Below are 17,673 nucleotides of genomic sequence, written 5' to 3' on the forward strand. Positions count from 1 at the left end.
AACACTGCACCATCACTGGGGGGGAGGGGTACAATAACACTGCACCATCACTGGGGGGGAGGGGTACGATAACACTGTACCATCACTGGGGTGGGGGGCAATAACACTGCACCATCACTGGGGGGGGGGGTGCAATAACACTGCACCATCACTGGGGGGGGAGGTGTACAATTCCACTGCACCATCACTGGGGGGGAGGGGTACAATAACACTGCACCATCACTGGGGGGGAGGGGTACAATAACACTGCACCATCACTGGGGGGGAGGGGTACAATAACACTGCACCATCACTGGGGGGAGGGGTACAATAACACTGCACCATCACTGGGGGGGAGGGGTACGATAACACTGTACCATCACTGGGATGGGGGGCAATAACACTGCACCATCACTGGGTGAGGGGCACTAACACTGCACCATCACTGTGGGGGGGGGGGGGGTGCAATAACACTGCACCATCACTGGGGTGGGGGGGGAGGCACTAACACTATCATCGCTGGGGGTAGAGAGGCGAACGGGTAGAGCACCAACAAATTATTATTTACACAGTGCCTTTTACGTCGGGAGGACATCCCAAGGCACTGGACAGTTAGGGATTTGGACCCGAGCAGGGGGCTGGGACCAGGCGGGTAGGGGTAGGAGAGTGACCGACGGCGTGGTCGAAGAGGAGAGTCTTGAGACGTGCTTTGAAGGAGGCAAGGGTGGGGGCAGAGAGGCTGAAGGGCAGCCTGCTGATGGGGCAGGCCAGATCCTGCTGAGCAGAGGGAGCGAACACTTTGATATGGGGTTAGCAGGTCACAGAGGTAGGAAGGAGCAAAACTGGAGGGCCCTGAAGGCGAGGACGAGGATTTTGATCTCTCCTCTGGGGGATGGGGAGCCGGGCGAGGGTGGGGGTGAGCAATATTAAACCGCATCGCTATGAGCGAGGCTACAGCAGCAACAGACTGGGCTCAATGGAAAGCAGCAGGCGGTTGGCTATCTCCTCGGGTGGCTGCTGCTGTTGAGAAGTTACACATGAGGTTGTGAGCTGTGTTGGGAAGATGAGGGTGGAGGTGCTCCAGGGAAGAGCAAGACTGAAGGTAAGTTCCTTGTTTGACTTGAATCTCTCTGTGGCTCCACTGATGTCTCAGTAGGTGAATGCACTGTCCTGAGCAGTCCTGGCAGGCGGGGGGGGGGGGTGGGGAGGGCGGGGTTGTGGGGAAGGTTATGGGGACTGGGAGCTGAGGGAGTGATGTGGCAGCTGATGTGTTACGAAACAAGAGATTTGTGCTGGGTGAGTGTAAGTGGTTAGTGTTCTTTCCTGCAGAGTATGAGAAGGCTCAGTCCTCCCAGGATGCTGTCTCCTCCATGAACCTGTTTGACCTGGGCGGCCAGTTCCTGCGGGTTGGTAAGGCCGTCACTCCCCCCATGCCACTGATGACACCTGCGGCGCCAGGAGGCCTCCCACCTGCTGCTGCCGTGGCAGCCGCTGCCGCCACAGCCAAAATCACAGCCCAGGTGATCTCTCTCGCTCTGCCTGTCGCCCTCCCTCTACCTGTCGCCCTCCCTCTGCCTGTCGCCCTCCCTCTGCCTGTCGCCCTCGCTCTGCCTGTCGCCCTCCCTCTGCCTGTCTCTCTCGCTCTGTCTGTCGCTCTCCCTCTGTCTGTGTGCGTCTCTCTTACTCTCCTTATGCATTTGTCTCTCTCGCACAGTCTGTGTTTGTTTGGTTGCCTATATCTCATACTGTGTGCACATATGTGTCTCACACAAACACACACGCTGTTCTGTTTCTCTCACGCATACCTTCTTGGGGGAGGGGGAAGTTAAGCGGGGTCTCCTTGGAACTGAACTGGCTCCAAGATGTCATGCCTGGCAATGAAATGTCGGAATTGAGCCAGCCCTCAGTTACTGAGCCAGGGAAGTCCGCAGTATTCCAAGGCACTGCTGATGACAGCACAGCCCGTCTGGCGCATCGACAGGATCTGGACCAGTCACGGGGAATCATCTCACTCAGCTCCTGTTAATCCTGCAAGCCAAAGTAGGGTGGTCCCATTGCCGGACACCAATATCAATGGGAAGTGGTTTCAGTTGGTTAGACTGCAGCAGTTACCCCAAAGCGCACTCTGGGCTCCCCCGGGCCATGGCTCTTGCCAACTGCCTAATACTTCCTGGAATTATGTAAGCATAAGGAGAGAGTACGCATTCCATTCCAAAAATCTTATCTCTGGGATTTCCATGTGTACGTGGGATGCATTGGAAATCTCAACTTGGTTTGGATACTCTTAAGCACAGGAATGGGTTTCTGCATGTGTCAGACACCCGGCTGAGCAAAACAAAAGTGTACAAGAGGAAACGTGATAGGAATAGGAACAGCGAAAGGTGCTTTTTGTGACGATGATGAACTTCCTGTCAACAGGAGGCGGTCGCCGGTGCAGCAGTGCTGGGTGTCAGCGGACTCTCAGCCCCAGGTCTGGTGACTCCAGCCCTGACTCTAGCCCAGCCTCTGGGAGTGCTACCACAGGCTGTAATGGCTGCCCAGGCCCCAGGAGTGATTACAGGTCAGTAATCACACATTTTGTACTCTCACTGCTTTAAACCTGATGTCAGGGATATTGCTATGACTGCCTTCATCGATCTCTGAAACATCGCAGTCCTTTAGCTTAGTAGTTGGAGCACTTGCCTCGCAAGCGAGAAGACCTGGGTTTGATTCCCAGGTAGCGGGCAAAATGTTGGGCTTGTTTCATCAGGCCAGACACTGGCCCAGGACCCGCATTGTCAAGCGACCCCTTCAGGTGAGATGTTAATCTGAAACCGCACCTGTGTCAAAGATTCTGGTAAACATATAACTCATTACCTCTGGCTGCGAGAGGAACTTTACTGTCCACATATTAGTTGATATACACATATTAGTCCACATAAAAGTGCTCTGAGATGCCGTCCGGCGTGGAGGGCGCTATATAAATCCAAGTTGTTGTTGCCGCATTTGCCTTCAAATACAAGTTACTACACTCACAGCAATTGCTTGTAAAGTGCATTCAGAAGTTTTTCATTCTATGGACTGGATCAGGTGCCATGATTGTTACATATGTGGAGTCCTCTAGTGGTTAGAGCACTCGCAAGTGAGAGGACCTGGGTTTTGATTCCTGGGCAGGGTGAAACGTTGGGCAAGTTTCCTTACTCCATGCACCTTTGTTTACCTAGCATTAAGTAGGTTGTTAGCCGATTGGCGGATCACTTTTCTGGGTTATTATCCCTTCAAAAAAAATAATAATAATAATTTGGTCACTTAATCCATGATTGTTTGTGGAACACTGCTGTGTGTAATTGGCTGCCGAGTTTCACCAACAAAATACACAATCAATTCACTTTACAGTGTATTCTGTGAAGTGCTTTGAGATGTCTCGAAGATGTGATAAGGCGCTATATCAGGATTATTATATTTCTCAGGTGTGACACCCAGCCGCCCCACGGTGTCTCTGCCAGTGACCATCCCACAGGTGGGCGTGGTTAATCCCGTGCTGGCCACACCACCGGCGGTCACGGCTGCCGTGGAGGTGAAAAAGGAGGAGGAGGAGAAACTACTGGACACGGAGCGACTGGAGATGCTGAGCGAGCAGGAGCACATGAGCATATCTGGCAGCAATGCCAGGCACATGGTTATGCAGAAGCTGCTTCGGAAACAGGAGGTAAGGGGTTAACTCATAACATCCTCAAGAGAAATATTTGTTAGGAAAAATAAAGACGCCAACTATACCAGGGGTAGTAGAAACCTGAGGGGAGAGGAGCAAAGGGAGCCAGGATTCCAATTCACAGTACTCCAAAAGTAGAAGCTCAGGTGGGCAAGGCCATCAAAATATAAATTGAGTCCTTCGTTTTACCCAGAGGAATAGAATATAAAAGTCAGAAGTAATATTAAATCTTTAGAGGAGTCCTGTGGCGTAATGTTAGAACACTCGCCTCGGAAACTAGAAGACCTGAGTTTGATTTCCAGGTGGATTTTAAATCTCCCCTTCTCTGCTCAGAGAGTAATCCCAGCTTCTCTAATGTTTATGTTGCTGAAGACCTTCATCCCTGATACCATTCTAGTAAATCTCTGCATCCTCTCCAAGGCCTTGACATCCTTCGTAAATCTCTATAAAACCCTGACATTGTTTGTTGTTGCATTACTATGTACTGTTCTGGGTGCTATATTACAGGAAGTGTATTGGAGCAATATTATAGCTCGCTCTCCCTCTCTCCTCTCCAGAGTGGGGGTTGGTGTAGAGTTAAATACTGACAAGTGGCCGGTTTCCGTGTTGTAATGTTGCATGTATGCAAATACGTCCATTTGATCTCATATTTCAAGAACACCTGCCTGACCCACTTCCCATTATAGCATCAAGCTGTTCCTTAAATGAATTCCAGGATCCTGGCCTCAGTCACCTTCCTGGTGACCCTGATCCCCTCCCTCTCTGGTGTCTGTCCTAAAACTGCCCTTTACACTCCCTCTTACTTACACCCTCGGTATATTGGAAAGTATTGTTCTGGGTTTACTTTCTCAATCTCATTCAGCATTTATGTCATATAATATAATACTGTACTAACGGTTTCCCAGAGCTCATTCGTCCAACTCTGGGATCATCCTCAAGAACCAGGGCAGCCCTTATATTATAGGGACCCTTATAATAATAATAAAATATATATTATAGGGACATTAGCTGTACACAGTACTCCAGGATATGCTTTGTGCTGCTGTGGCCTGTTCAGAGTTGTACACAGTGCATGTTGCTGTGATGCTGCACAGGTAGATGACCGTGTCTTTCAGTCTACAGTCATGGTCTTACGGAACATGGTGGGTCCCGAGGATATTGACGACGACCTTGAGGGAGAGGTGACGGAGGAATGTGGCAAATTTGGGGCCGTGAACCGTGTGATCATCTACCAGGAGAAACAGGGAGAGGAGGAGGACGCTGAGGTCATTGTCAAGATCTTTGTAGAGTTTTCCATGGCCTCCGAGATGCACAAAGCCATCCAGGCGCTGAATGGCCGGTGGTTTGGTGGCCGCAAGGTTATCGCTGAGATTTATGATCAGGAGAGGTTTGATAACAGTGACCTCTCTGCGTGAACTCTTACGTGTTTATTCATACTCATGAACTGCAGCTGAAAGCATTCTGTAGACTTGCGACAGGCAGGCCTGGAGATTCCGAGACCTCCCAGTCTAATGTCTGGACCTCTCCCGACTCACGCTGGGTTGAACGCCTGGTGGGAAAAATGGATCCCATGGATTTTGACTTGAAGGGATGAATGTTTTTTTGCGTTGAGCACCACCGTTGCAGCACCCGATTCCTTCCGCTTGAACCATCAGTGGATTGAATGGATACCTGCAACGGTGCAGTGTAGTTTACCCGGCTCCTCGTTGCGCAGGTGGAGCGTTAACATGACATTCTGAGTGCTCTGACTTGACCAGCGGTTTTGATCCAAGGTTTTCTGTCTCTGTCTTGTCTTTTTGGGGCTGGCTGCATGCACAGGGCCCAGCTGAGCGGAGACGTTGGGAATTTATTTTCCAGTGAATATTCTTGGCGCCGGCCTGCAAGTGTGTGAAACCTTTGGACTGCGGTGCTCAGTGGTCTGTCAGCCATGTTTACCAGGTCCATGAAGTCCCCCTGTATATAGAGAGAAGCTGGCAGATACGGTGTTTCCATTGTTTTACCCATTCTTATACACGGAACAAACCTCGCTCCACTCCGGTTGCATTTCTTTGTGCTGTTTTTTTTAAAAAAAATCAGTTGTCTCTTAGTGGGTGGGCATTGTACAATATTCAATTGCCTCCTTTTCTATTAAAGATGAACATATTCTAGTTGTGACTGAGACGGTTTCTGATATTTCTCTTTTAACATTGCGAGGTAAAGGGGCGGGGGTGCCTTTGAACACCACAGGCTAAGTGGCTGAAATATTATCCTCAATTACGTGCGTCTCGCTGGGCCAATGGCATCCTCCTGATCTGACTGAGGTTTCTATGATCGAAACCTGATAGTCCAAGCAGGGCTAATTCACACTATTTGTTCAAATATTCGTTAAGTCCTGTAGCTCAGTGGTTAGAGCACTCAGGCCGAGGGAAACGTTGGGCAAGTTTCCTTAATCCACACGCCTCTGTTTACCTAGCAGTAAGTAGGAAGCTGGTTGTTAGTCGACTGGCGGATCGCTATTCCGGTGGGTAATAATCCCTTCAAAACAAATAAATAAACAAACAAATAATTTGGTCACTCAATCCACGACTGTTTGTGGGACGCTGCTGTGCGCATTTGGTTGTTGCGTTTCGCCCCCAAAATATGCAGACTTGACGGAAAGTATGACATTTTGTAAATGGAATTTGCTGACTACAAAATAAGTGGGGAGCAGGAGAGTTAGATTAGACATAAGTGACTCATGTGGACAAAATCACCAGGTTTGGATGCGGTTAATAAAGGGAATAAAGCGGGTGGGGGCAGAGAGGCTGAGGGAGCAAGGCGATGGAGGGCTTTGAAGGCGAGGACGAGGATTTTGAACTCTATTCTCGGGTATGGGGAGCCAGTGGAGTTGGGCGAGGCTGGGGGGGTGATAGAGTCATGGAGCCCGGCCCGGAAGGGGGCATGGGCTGCAAAATTCTGGATGATTTGCCTGGACAGGGAGGGTGGGGGCCTGGAGAGGGGTGGGGGCCTGGAGAGGGAGGAGGAGGATGTCAGGAGAAAGCTCTGAACTTGTTGAGTTCAAAAAATGGCGGGCGACAGTGATGCCGCTCGGCTGCTGTTGGCAGTTGGTCCAGAGGAATACGAAATGAGGTTCTCGGTGCTGGGACCAACCGAAGGTGACAATTCCCCTGCCGGCAGGTAGGTGGTTTGTGCCTCTCCGTCCGTTGAATGTAGGGTCAACGATGGGGCAGGACCAGGCGGCGGCTGTGGTCCGGGTCGGTGCCGCCATTTGACTTCGCTCCGCTTCGCGCTGCCTGCACGACCAGCCGCCATCTTGGTTCCCCCCCCCCCCCCCAAATGGCTGCTCGATGGCGTTGTCTGATGTCCACCGGACCATGGCTTCTCAAAGGTGAGCTGACTCGGGCTGGGTGGGGATGTGAGGACGAGGTCTGGTTAGGGCTCAGCTGTGACTGAATGGGAGACACTATCTGCCACAGAGCCGTAATCCGACACAAGGACTGTGTCCTCAGGTGAGAAGGAAATGACCATTAAAAGTAAGATAAATAGAAAGGAAATAGAAGGTCAGCTACAGAAAGGATCTGAAGCCCCCAGAAAACCCAACAGTATACGAACCCGTTACTGACCCACGCCAACAAAGGAAATTGTACTTTAACCTGTCTGCAGTAAGTCCCTTATCTGGGGTAGACAACCACTTGAATGATAAAGAATGGAAAAGTTTGGTGAGGGGGGGCAGGGTCATCGGGGGACAGCCAGATTTTTGCGAGCTCTGGGATGCCAATATGCTCATCCAGGATAAGGTGGATGGCGACAGTTTTGTTTATCACCCTTATCCTGGATGAGGGGAGCGGAGGTTTTGGAGGTCGATGTGGGTACAACAACAGCAACAACTTGGATTTATATAGCCGCCCTCCACGCCGGACGGCGGATCCTGGGACTGAGCCAGGGGGACGGGGGGGGCGGGGGGGGGAAGGTGACCAAAGGTGCGGTCGAAAAGAAAGGTCTTCAGCAGAGACCTGAAAATGGGAAGGGAGGGGGCGAGTGTAAGGGAGTGAGGAAGGTCAGGGTGGTGGGTTTCCATGTGTTAGACAGGGGCTGGGGTGAGGGGTGGTTGGGGATCTGGTGTACCCGGGTGTATGTCTTTGGGGGAGATGATGTGGGATTGTTGGGGGGGGGGGGGGCGGGGTTCTGGCCTTTGGCGACTTCCTGGGGTATGTTTTTTTGAGGAGGAGGGGAATGGGGATGAGGGTTGAGGGGAGTGATGATGGGGGTGAGGGTTTGGGGGGTGAGAGCTTGGGGGGGGTGACGGGGTGAGGGTTTGAGAGTGATGACAGGGGTGAGGGTTTGGGGTGATAGGGGTGAGGGTTTGGGGGTGATGATGGGGGTGAGGGTTTGGGGGGTGATGACGGGGGTGAGGGTTTTGGGGGTGATAGGGGTGAGGGTTTGGGGGTGGATGGGGGTGAGGGTTTGGGGGGTGATAGGGGTGAGGGTTTGGGGGGGTGATAGGGGTGAGGGTTTGGGGGGTGATAGGGGTGAGGGTTTGGGGGGTGATAGGGGTGAGGGTTTGGGGGGTGATAGGGGTGAGGGTTTGGGGGTGATGATGGGGTGAGGGTTTGGGGGTGATGATGGGGGTGAGGGAGGGGGGATGATGGGGGGAGGGGGGGAGGTTTGTGGGGTGATGGGGTGGGGGGGAGGGGTGGGGGGTGATGGGGGGAGGGTGATGGGGTGGGGGGGAGGGGGGGTGATGGGGTGGGGGGGAGGGGGGGGTGAGGGGGGGGGGTGATGGGGGTGAGGGTTTGGGGGTGATGGGGTGGTGGGGGTGATGGGGGATGGGGGGGAGGGGGGTTTGGGGGGTGTGGGGGAGGGGGGGTTGGGGGTGTGGGGGGAGGGGGGGTTTGGGGGGAGGGGGTTTGGGGGGTGAAGCTGACAGAGGCTTTGGCCGCTCTCAGGGGCCCAATAAACAAGGCGGCCACACCCACCGGGGACGGACTGCGCGGCGCAGTGTGCGCGGGAGAGGCCGCGGCTGTGGGTGAGGGGAGGCCGGGGCTGTGGGTGCGGGAGGCCGGGGCTGTGGGTGAGGGGAGGCCGGGGCTGTGGGTGAGGGAGGCCGGGGCTGTGGGTGGGGAGAGGCGGGGCTGTGGGTGAGGGAGGCCGGGGCTGTGGGTGAGGGAGGCCGGGGCTGTGGGTGAGGACCGGGGCTGTGGGTGAGGACCGGGGCTGTGGGTGAGGGAGGCCGGGGCTGTGGGTGGGGAGAGGCCGGGGCTGTGGGTGAGGGAGGCCGGGGCTGTGGGTGGGGAGAGGCCGGGGCTGTGGGTGAGGGAGGCCGGGGCTGTGGGTGAGGGAGGCCGGGCTGTGGGTGGGGAGAGGCCGGGGCTGTGGGTGAGGGAGGCCGGGGCTGTGGGCTGTGGGTCTGTGGGTGGGGAGAGGCCGGGGCCGGGGGTGCGGGAGAGGCCGGGGCTGTGGGTGCGGGGGGACGGGGCCGGGGCTGTGGGCTGTGCGGGGGGCCGGGGCTGTGGGTGGGGAGAGGCCGGGGCTGTGGGTGGGGGAGCCCGGGGCTGTGGGTGAGGGAGGCCGGGGCTGTGGGTGGGGAGAGGCCGGGGCTGTGAGGGAGGCCGGGGCTGTGGGTGCGGGAGGCCGGGGCTGTGGGTGGGGGGGGCCGGGGCTGTGGGTGAGGGAGGCCGGGGCTGTGGGTGGGGAGGCCGGGGCTGTGGGTGAGGGAGGCCGGGGCTGTGGGTGGGGGGGGGCCGGGGCTGTGGGGGAGGCCGGGGCCGGGGCTGTGAGGGAGCCCGGGGCCGGGGCTGTGGGGCTGTGCGGGGGGCCGGGCCCATGCCGCGATGCTGAAGTGTATGCCGCTCTGGCGGTGTAACCGTCACGTTGAGTGTGTGGATCGGCGGCACTGCTCATTGCAGACCGTCCCCGAGGAGATCTACCGCTACAGCCGCAGTCTGGAGGAGCTGCTCCTGGACGCCAACCAACTGCGGGAGCTGCCCAAGGTGATGGGGGCGGGGGCAGGGGGGGGGGCAGGGGGTGAGGGGGTACAAGAGGGCAGTGGGGAGCAGGGGGTGAGGGGGTACAAGAGAGGGCGGGGGGTGAGGGGGGAGCAGGGGGTGAGGGGGTACAAGAGAGGGCGGGGGGTGAGGGGGTACAAGAGAGGGCAGGGGGTGAGGGGGTACAAGAGAGGGCAGTGGGTGAGGGGGTACAAGAGAGGGCAGGGGGTGAGGGGGTACAAGAGAGGGCGGGGGGTGAGGGGGGGGCAGGGGGTGAGGGGGTACAAGAGAGGGCGGGGGGTGAGGGGTGAAGAGAGGGCGGGGGGTGAGGGGGTACAAGAGAGGGCAGGGGGTGAGGGGAGCAGGGGGTGAGGGTACAAGAGAGGGCGGGGGGTGAGGGGGGTGAGGGGGTACAAGAGAGGGCAGGGGGTGAGGGGGAGCAGGGGGTGAGGGGGTACAAGAGAGGGCGGGGGGTGAGGGGGGAGCAGGGGGTGAGGGGGTACAAGAGAGGTCGGGGGGGAGCAGGGGGTGAGGGGGTACAAGAGAGGTCGGGGGGGAGCAGGGGGTGAGGGGTACAAGAGAGGGCAGGGGGTGAGAGGGGGTCAGGGAAGGAGAGGTGGGTCGGGGTGAGAGAGGGACGGGGCTGAGAGAGAGGGGACGGTGGAAGCGAAGTGGGGTGCGGTGGGAGAGGGGCAGTGGAGTTGAGAGGGAGAGGGGGTCATGGGGGGAGAGTTTCAGGGGGGAGAGAGGGTCGGGAGGGGACGGTGGAAAGGGTGAGGGAGAGGGGGTCGGGGGAGGGGGGGGTTGTGGGGAGAGATAGTGGGGCAGTGGGGAGAGTCGGGTGGGGGGGGGGGAGAAAGTCAGGGAAGGGGTCAGGGGAGAGAGGGTTGGGGGGAGATGGGGGGCAGTGGGGAGAAAGTCGGGGGGTAGGGGAGAAGAGAGGGTCTGGGGGGGGGTAGAGGTAGAGGTAGAGGGGTTCAGCGGGGAGAGAGATTCAGGGAGGGGGTTGGTGGGGGAAGGGAAGGAGGGGGAGAGGCAGAGAGAGAGAGAGAGAGAGTCGCGCACTAATTCATGTACTTCTCCATATTTCTGTCCGAAACAAAACAAAACAAAACTAAACCGTGTTTGAGGACGTGTTCCCTCAAAAAAGCCGCTTCTCTTTCTCCGGTTAAACCGTCTCGAGCCGTAAAGTTTGTGTTCCAGAAACTGCTCCGGCAGTTTCCGCAGTATTGGTGCGTCCGGTCCGTATTTCCGTCTCTCTGCCCGTCCCGTTTGCCCGTCTCTCTTTCTCTCGGCCCCTGTGCGCGTGTGTATCTGTGCGTCTCGCTGTCCCTCTCTCTCTCCCTCTCTCTCTCTTAACCTATTAATTAATCGGCGGCCGCCTTCGCCCACAAACACGCAGTCGATTCACTTTACGGTACGTTCCCGTGGAGCGCTTTGGGACGCCCCGGAAGACGTGAACAGCGCCACATCAAATGCAAGGGCTATTATTCTTGTTGTTGTTGTTGTTGTTGTTATTAATGGGTGAGGTGCTTGCCGTCCCTGACCGCTGGCAGGGATCAGGCCCCTCGCTCTTGACGCCTGCTTCAGTGCGGTGACTTCGAACAGCAGCTGCAGCAGCTCGTACGCAGGCGAGTCCTGCAGTGTAGGGGCCCCGAGCGCTGTGAGGACAATGCCGGGCTTTTCTCTCCTCTCCTGCACTTCATTTGGATTGCAAATAATCAGCGCGCCCGAGGCTCAGAGAGCTGCTGTCTCTCTCTCTCTCTCTCCTCTCTCTGGCTTTGGGGTGACTTGGACATCCGTCCAAAGCCGGGAGGAAGGGTGGTGGTGGGGTGGGGGGGTTCCGGTGCCGTGAACGGAGGGGAAAGTGGGAGAGGGGTTGTGCGGTGGGGTGGGTGGGTTGCAAGGTGGTGACTGGGATGCGTGGGAGTGGGAGGGCGGTTGCGTGTGGGGGGTGTAAGTTTGAGGGCGGTTGTTGGGTGGGGTGGGGTGGTGGGGGGAGTGAGTAGTTGGGCGGTTGTTGGGGAGTGAGTGGGACAGTTGGTGGGTGGGTGGGTGGGGAGGGGGTGGGGGCTGTTTGCTGCCGTGCTGAAATCTCCTCTTTGGCCACAGCCCCTCTTTCGATTGCTGAACCTGCGTAAACTGGGCCTGAGTGACAATGAGATCCAGCGCTTGCCCCCGGAGGTGGCCAACTTCATGCAACTCGTGGAGCTCGACATCTCCCGCAACGGTAGCTCTCTCCCTCTCTCTCTCTCTCTCTCTCTCTCTCTCTCTCTCCCCTGTTTCTTTTTTTATATTGGCGTGCCTGTAGTACAGTGGTTAGAGCACGCGCCTCGCTAGTGAGAGAGCCCTGGTTTGATTCCCAGGCAGGACGAAACATTGGGCAAGTTTTCTTACTCCACAGATCGGCCTTGATCTGGCCTCAGCTGGAGTATTGTGTCCAATTCTGCGCAGCACACGTTAGGAAGGATGATAGGGCCTTGGAGAGGGTCCAGAGAAGATCTGTAAGAATAATACCAGGGACGAGGGACTTCAGTTACGTGGAGAGACGAGAGAGGCTGGGATTCTTCTCCTTAGAACAGAGAAGGTTGGCAAGAGATTTAATTTAATAGAGGTGTTCAAAATTATGAAGGGTTTTAATCGTTGCATTTGAAGTAGATCGGGAGAAACGTTCCTCTGGCGGGTGATTTTGGTAACCAGAGTACAGAAGTACAAGAGGGGAGACCGGGTGTTTTTTTTCCCCCAGAAAGTTGTTGAGGTCTGGAAAGCACTGCTTGAAAAGGTGGTGGAAGCATATTTGATGGTAGCTTTCAAAAGGGAATCAGATAGGTACTTAAAACGAAGAGTTTGCAGGGCTATGGGGTAACAGCGGGGAAGTGGGACTAGTTGGTAGCTCTTTCAAAGAGCCGGCACTGGCACAATGGGCCGAAAGTGCTTTAAAATTCCTTACGTGCTTTAAAATTCGATGAGACCTGGAGCTTAGTGGTTTAAAGCGCTCGCCTCGCAAGTGGTGGGGCCTGGGTTCGATTCCAAGCAGGGCGAAACATTGGGCAGGTTTCCTTACTCCCCACGCCTCTGTTCACCTCGCAGTAAGTTAGGAACCTGGTTAATAGTCGATTGGCGGATCGCTTTTCTGGGGGGTAATAATTCCTTCAAGATAAATTAAAATAATTTGGTCACTAAATCCGTGACTGTTTGTGGGAGACTGCGTGTGCAATTGGCTGCCGTGTTTTGTCCACAAAATATACAGTCAATTCACTTGGTAGTATATTTTGTGAAGTGCTTTGAGACATCTCGAAGACGTGATAAGACACTGTTTCAAATGCAAGGATTATCATTATGATTTAGGCGTTCTGAGACGCTACTCTACGTGGAGGACGTTATGTAAGTGAAAGCTGTTGTTGCTGTTCTATGAACAGACTCGAGGGGCTGAAAGGCTTACTCCTGTCCCCTCTCTCTCTCTCTCTCTCTCTCTCTCTGGAGATCAGTGAGGGCGACCAGGCCACTGATCTCATTCGGCAGCTCCTCCAGTTTGTTCTCAGACACATCGAGGCACACCAACCGCCTTAGGTTCCCCAGCTCCTGCACAGCCAGCACAACACAGGGCAGCTCAAACACAGGGCAGCTCAACGCAGGACAGCACAGCTCAATATGGGGATGGGCGGGCACGGGGAGGGGGGGACGGGGTGGCATCGATTGGGATGTTCAGGGATGGTGAGCGTAAGTGGAAAGTGTGATCTCTTACCGCCGGCAGTGCAGTGAGCTGGTTCCTGTCCAGCCACAACTCCCGAAGATTTGGCAAGGCTCCGAGTGTGTCTGGCTGAAAAACAATGAAGCAGGAATCGTTGGCGTACACTGAGAAAACCGCGATCTCGGCGCGCGTGAAAACATCTATCCTAAGCTCCCCATTTGCTAACGATCTTAAAGTGATGATAGCATTCGCTAAATTACACATATATAGTGGAGACTTTTCTCAAAAGACCTCCTGGACCACTTCCCGTGCAACGTTGGGCAACTGTGTGGAGCACACAGGAAATGACATTGCCGCGACCCGATGACATTGAGCAGAGGTCTCAAGACTTGGTGGGTCCTGTGATGGGTGAGGTCAATGACTGCCAATTGTTGACAAGTTGGCAGTTTATGGACCATAATAGGGTTCACAGTTTTTAAGCCCCTTATGTTGAGCTTTAAGTCCTGTACTCCAGACAAAGCTCATTTGCTTTTGAGTTTTTTATCATGTTAATCACTTGTATCCCCAAATCAACAGGGTGAACTCATGCTGTCCTCTTTGAAATGGGAAGGTCGACGCTGGACACAGTGTGAAACTATGCTGCCCCTCTCCCTTCATCTCTACAATGAAACATGCCCTGTTCCTGGAGAAATGAAATGCTACTTTTATTTTCTATTCAACGTCCTGACATACATTTAGAATGATAGAATCATAGAATATTACAGCACACAAGGAGGCCATTTGGCTCATTGCGCCGGTAGAAAAAAATGTTCTATCCATCTCCCCTCTGGTTCTTTTGCCAATTATCTTGAATCTATGTCCCCTGATTACCAACCCACCCACCAGTGCAAACAGTTTACTCACAAAATACAAATTGCACAAATATAGCGCCTTTGACATCGGGAGGATATCGCAAGGACCCAAAAGAATTGATGTCCATTTTAAACCTATATCTACCAAGAGTAACTGTGAAGCATTATGAGATGTTTCAAAGCACAAGGAGCTATAAGAATTCAATAGTCTACCCCTCGCATCTCCCTCAGCCCCAGTCAGGGTCATTACCAGAACTTCCAGTTCATTGCTTCCCAAATCCAGTTCTTCCAGCTTCACCAGGAAGGACAACGACCTAGAAAATTAGAAAACATTCAGCACCTCACAACCACCGCCGCCAGTCTAATAGGCCCGCGCCCCTGTGCCAGAGGGGTGCCGGGCCGGGAGGGTGGGAGGGGGCAGTGTCCAGGGGATGTGGCCACAAATACTCACGTTGGTAGAAACTTCAGGAGATTCTCTCTTAATTCCAGAGTCACCAGATTAGCTAAACTGCAATAAAAGAAATCAAGTCACTCCCACCCCGATCAGCCTCGCCTCCCATGACCAGCCCTGCTCCCCACAACCAGCACCCCCACTGACCAGCCTCGCCCCACACATCGACCAGCCCCGCCGCCCCCCATACACACACCCACTAGCACCACACACCCCCCACAAACACCAACCAGCTCTGCACCCCCACAGACAGACCTTATTGTCCCCACACACACTCTCCTACTATTTCCACACTCCCCGTTCAGCTGAGCATAGGGTTCATGAGTGACACTAGAGCATCTGAGGCTGAGGGGAGAGGTTCAGCTCAGCACAGTTCCCGGCCACTGTATCAGGCTTTCAATGGGAGGGTGTCACTTACTTGCCGATGTCATTTGGCAGGGACTGTAGAGAGACATCATTGAGGGAGAGATGTGCCAGGCTCCGTAACTGTGTGAATCCATCCGGGAGCCTGCAGAGAGTGAAAATGCTGCACTACATCACAGTGTTATTGGTCAGCCTGGTGCCTGACATGTTGAAACCCATCACCGTGCTTTAAAGAATCCAAACCGGATTGACACACACAACAAATATATGTGGAAATTTCACTGTGTCTGGAATGGAACATGCCTCCAAATCAGGTAGTCTACTTGCCTGAGCATTAGGTGCAAGTTGATGAGAGCTAAGGAATGCAGAGGCATGACTGTTGGAGCGTAACCAGAATAAACCACAAAGCTTGCCATTGAGAGCCCTGCCCGGCAAGCCTTCCCACTGCTTGTTCAGCTAGGACTTTCCGCGCTACACCCACCACCTTGAACCAACCAGTGGGACATAGTGGTGGGTGTCCGGAATCATGGTTCTGCACAGCCCAATGGAAGACATTGAGGGAATTGATTGGAAGATACAAGGGCCATCAGCCCAATTGTTGATTCTTATCGGTCCCTTGTTGTGTTGGGACACCAAATTCGGCCTGGACACTGCCCTGAAGGACTACGCTGAGAAGGGGCAAAGGGCACTCCTCGAGGACAGCAAGGTCCCAATATAGGCCAAGCTTGAGGCATACGAGACCTGTGTGCAAACAATCCTCCTTTATGGGTCTGAACTGCTGGGGATGGAGCGGAGAGGCTTCCTCCGACCCATCTGCAAAGTCCAGGATGCGCGTCCTTGGAACTGTAACTCTAAGCAATGGAACGTCAGATGTGAGCCAGCCCTCTGTGGTGGTCTCACTAGCTTCCTGTTGGATACATTCCGCATGTTTCTCGCTCCTGGACCAGGCCGCTCTGCAGTAATCTTGGGCGCTGCTGATGACAGCAGAGCCAGCCTAACTCATTGGCAGGATTGACAAGTCGATGGGAATCATCCCACTCAGCTCCTGTTAACCCTGCAAGCCAAAGCCCTAACGAGTAGGCCGCTCCAAGCTGGAAAAGCAGCAGGAAAGCTTGTCAAGACAAATATCAATGGCAAGCTATAGGGTTTTAGCTGATAAGACTCCAGCAGTACCTCAACATTCTGGAGTCCCCAAGTCTTGGTTCTTGCCAATCTGCTCCTAATACTTTCCAGAATTAGTTAAGCGGGATGCTCCCTCCAGGGAGAGATTGCACATTCTATTCCAACAATCTATCTCAGGGATTTCCACGCGCAGGTGGGAAGCATGGAAATCTCAGTTTGGTTGGATACTTAAGCATGGTGACGGGTTTCCGCATGTGTCAAACTCCCGGCTGACTCCCCACTCCCAAAAAAATGAAGCCACCCTACCCGTTAGGGCTTTGGCTTATAGGGTTAGCAGGAGCTGAGTGGGAGGATTCCCTGCCCCCAGTGACTGGTCTGCTCTTCCAGGTCCTGCCGATGTGTCAGGCTGGGCTGTGCTGTCATTAGCAGAACTGTGGACCTGCCTGGGCTCAGGAAACAGAAGAGAGACCACCATAGAGGGTAGACTCAAATGCTAAGCACGTCACCACGTTAGCTCCAAGGAAACCCTGCTTACCCTCCCCAAAAAGACACTATTTGTCTCCCCCACCCCAGGAAGACAACATGAAGCAAATCCTGCTGTCCTTATAAGGATTCTTACATTTGATACAGCATCTTTTACATCAGTCTTACACGGCTGAGCATAAGGCGACAGTTGGCAAAAACCAAGGCATGGGGAGGTATGATTTGTGGACTGCTTCACAGGATATAATAATCCTTGCATTTGATATAACACTTTTCATGTCTTCTAGATGTCTCAAAGCGCTTCACAGAATATACTGTAAAGTGAACTGACTGTATATTTGTTGGCGAAATGCGGCAGCCAATTGCGCACAGCAATGTCCCACAAACAGTCGTGGATTGAAGTGACCGATGTATTATTGTTTTTTTTTCTTGAGGGATTATTATTAGGCGTGTGGAGTAAGGAAACTTGCCCAAGGTTTTGCCCTGCCGGGAATCAAACCCAGGTCTCTCGCTTGATAGGCGAATGCTCTAACCACTGAGCTACATGCACTGTAAAGTGTAGTGTCTGTGTACCTTGTGGGCAAACCCAAACTGTGCACAGCAATTTCCCACAAACAGCCATGGAGTGAGAGACCAATTTTATTTGGAGATTGTTGGCCAGGATACTCTTTTAGAGCCATGAGATCTTTAACATCCACCTGAACAAGAACACACAGGACCTCGATTTAAAGTCTAACCTGAAGGACAGCCACTTCTCATAATGCAGCCCACCGCCAGCACTGCACTAGAGTCAGCCTGGACTATGTGAGTTCACAGGGACGAATAGACAGATAAGATGGAGAGAGGCCAGCGCACCTGGAGAGAGGATTCCCGCTGAAATCTGCTATCTCCAGGGACTTGCAGAATTTAATGCTCTCTGGGATTTCCGGGATATCTGTGGAGGCAAAGTAGGGACAGCTAAAAACAGACACAGAAGGGTGAAAGAGACTGAGTGGGGACAGAGAGAATGGAAAAGAAGGGGAAGGGGGGAGAGAGAGAGAGACAGAGAATTGAGAGTGATAAAGAGACAGAGGACAGAG

The 17,673-nt window shown here is 54.1% G+C and overlaps 3 protein-coding genes and 1 non-coding gene across 5 annotated transcripts in view; 3 read left to right on the forward strand and 1 right to left on the reverse strand.

Moving 5' to 3' along the window:
- Nucleotides 1-5,817, forward strand: part of LOC103183629 (poly(U)-binding-splicing factor PUF60) — a 32,789-nt gene extending 26,972 nt beyond the window's left edge. For both annotated transcript variants that reach the window (XM_042332489.1, XM_042332490.1), the window contains 4 exons: nucleotides 1,309-1,499; nucleotides 2,398-2,539; nucleotides 3,429-3,667; nucleotides 4,786-5,817. In XM_042332489.1, coding sequence (XP_042188423.1) covers nucleotides 1,309-1,499; nucleotides 2,398-2,539; nucleotides 3,429-3,667; nucleotides 4,786-5,085 — 872 coding nt within the window. In that variant the 3' untranslated portion in view covers nucleotides 5,086-5,817. The remainder of the gene's footprint in view (nucleotides 1-1,308; nucleotides 1,500-2,397; nucleotides 2,540-3,428; nucleotides 3,668-4,785) is intronic.
- A 3,605-nt stretch (nucleotides 5,818-9,422) lies between these two features.
- LOC121848164 (protein scribble homolog) lies at nucleotides 9,423-13,457 on the forward strand. Its single transcript, XM_042332575.1, has 3 exons — nucleotides 9,423-9,639; nucleotides 11,746-11,888; nucleotides 13,388-13,457. Exons 1-3 carry the CDS (start codon nucleotides 9,481-9,483, stop codon nucleotides 13,455-13,457), a joined length of 372 nt encoding a protein of 123 aa, XP_042188509.1. The 5' UTR covers nucleotides 9,423-9,480.
- Nucleotides 13,458-15,515: 2,058 nt separating this feature from the next.
- scrib (scribble planar cell polarity protein) overlaps nucleotides 15,516-17,673 on the forward strand; it is a 26,609-nt gene continuing 24,451 nt past the window's right edge. Inside the window, exon 1 of the mRNA XM_042332576.1 lies at nucleotides 15,516-15,695. Within this exon, the coding sequence (XP_042188510.1) occupies nucleotides 15,516-15,695 (180 nt within the window). The remainder of the gene's footprint in view (nucleotides 15,696-17,673) is intronic.
- On the reverse strand, nucleotides 17,073-17,143 carry trnad-auc. Its single transcript has one exon. It is a non-coding gene; the product is annotated as a tRNA-Asp (tRNA).

Source organism: Callorhinchus milii, unplaced genomic scaffold (genome assembly GCF_018977255.1).
Source record: "Callorhinchus milii isolate IMCB2004 unplaced genomic scaffold, IMCB_Cmil_1.0 Scaffold2, whole genome shotgun sequence".
Classification (NCBI taxonomy): domain Eukaryota; kingdom Metazoa; phylum Chordata; class Chondrichthyes; order Chimaeriformes; family Callorhinchidae; genus Callorhinchus; species Callorhinchus milii.

Bases quoted from the DNA above. Each gene is read 5' to 3' on its own strand.
- LOC121848164 (XM_042332575.1), top strand. From the start codon at position 9,481: ATGCTGAAGTGTATGCCGCTCTGGCGGTGTAACCGTCACGTTGAGTGT. The intron at 9,640-11,745 runs GTGATGGGGGCG...CTTTGGCCACAG, and splicing joins AACTGCGGGAGCTGCCCAAG to CCCCTCTTTCGATTGCTGAA. The intron at 11,889-13,387 runs TCTCTCTCTCTC...TACCGCCGGCAG, and splicing joins TCTCTCCCTCTCTCTCTCTC to TGCAGTGAGCTGGTTCCTGT.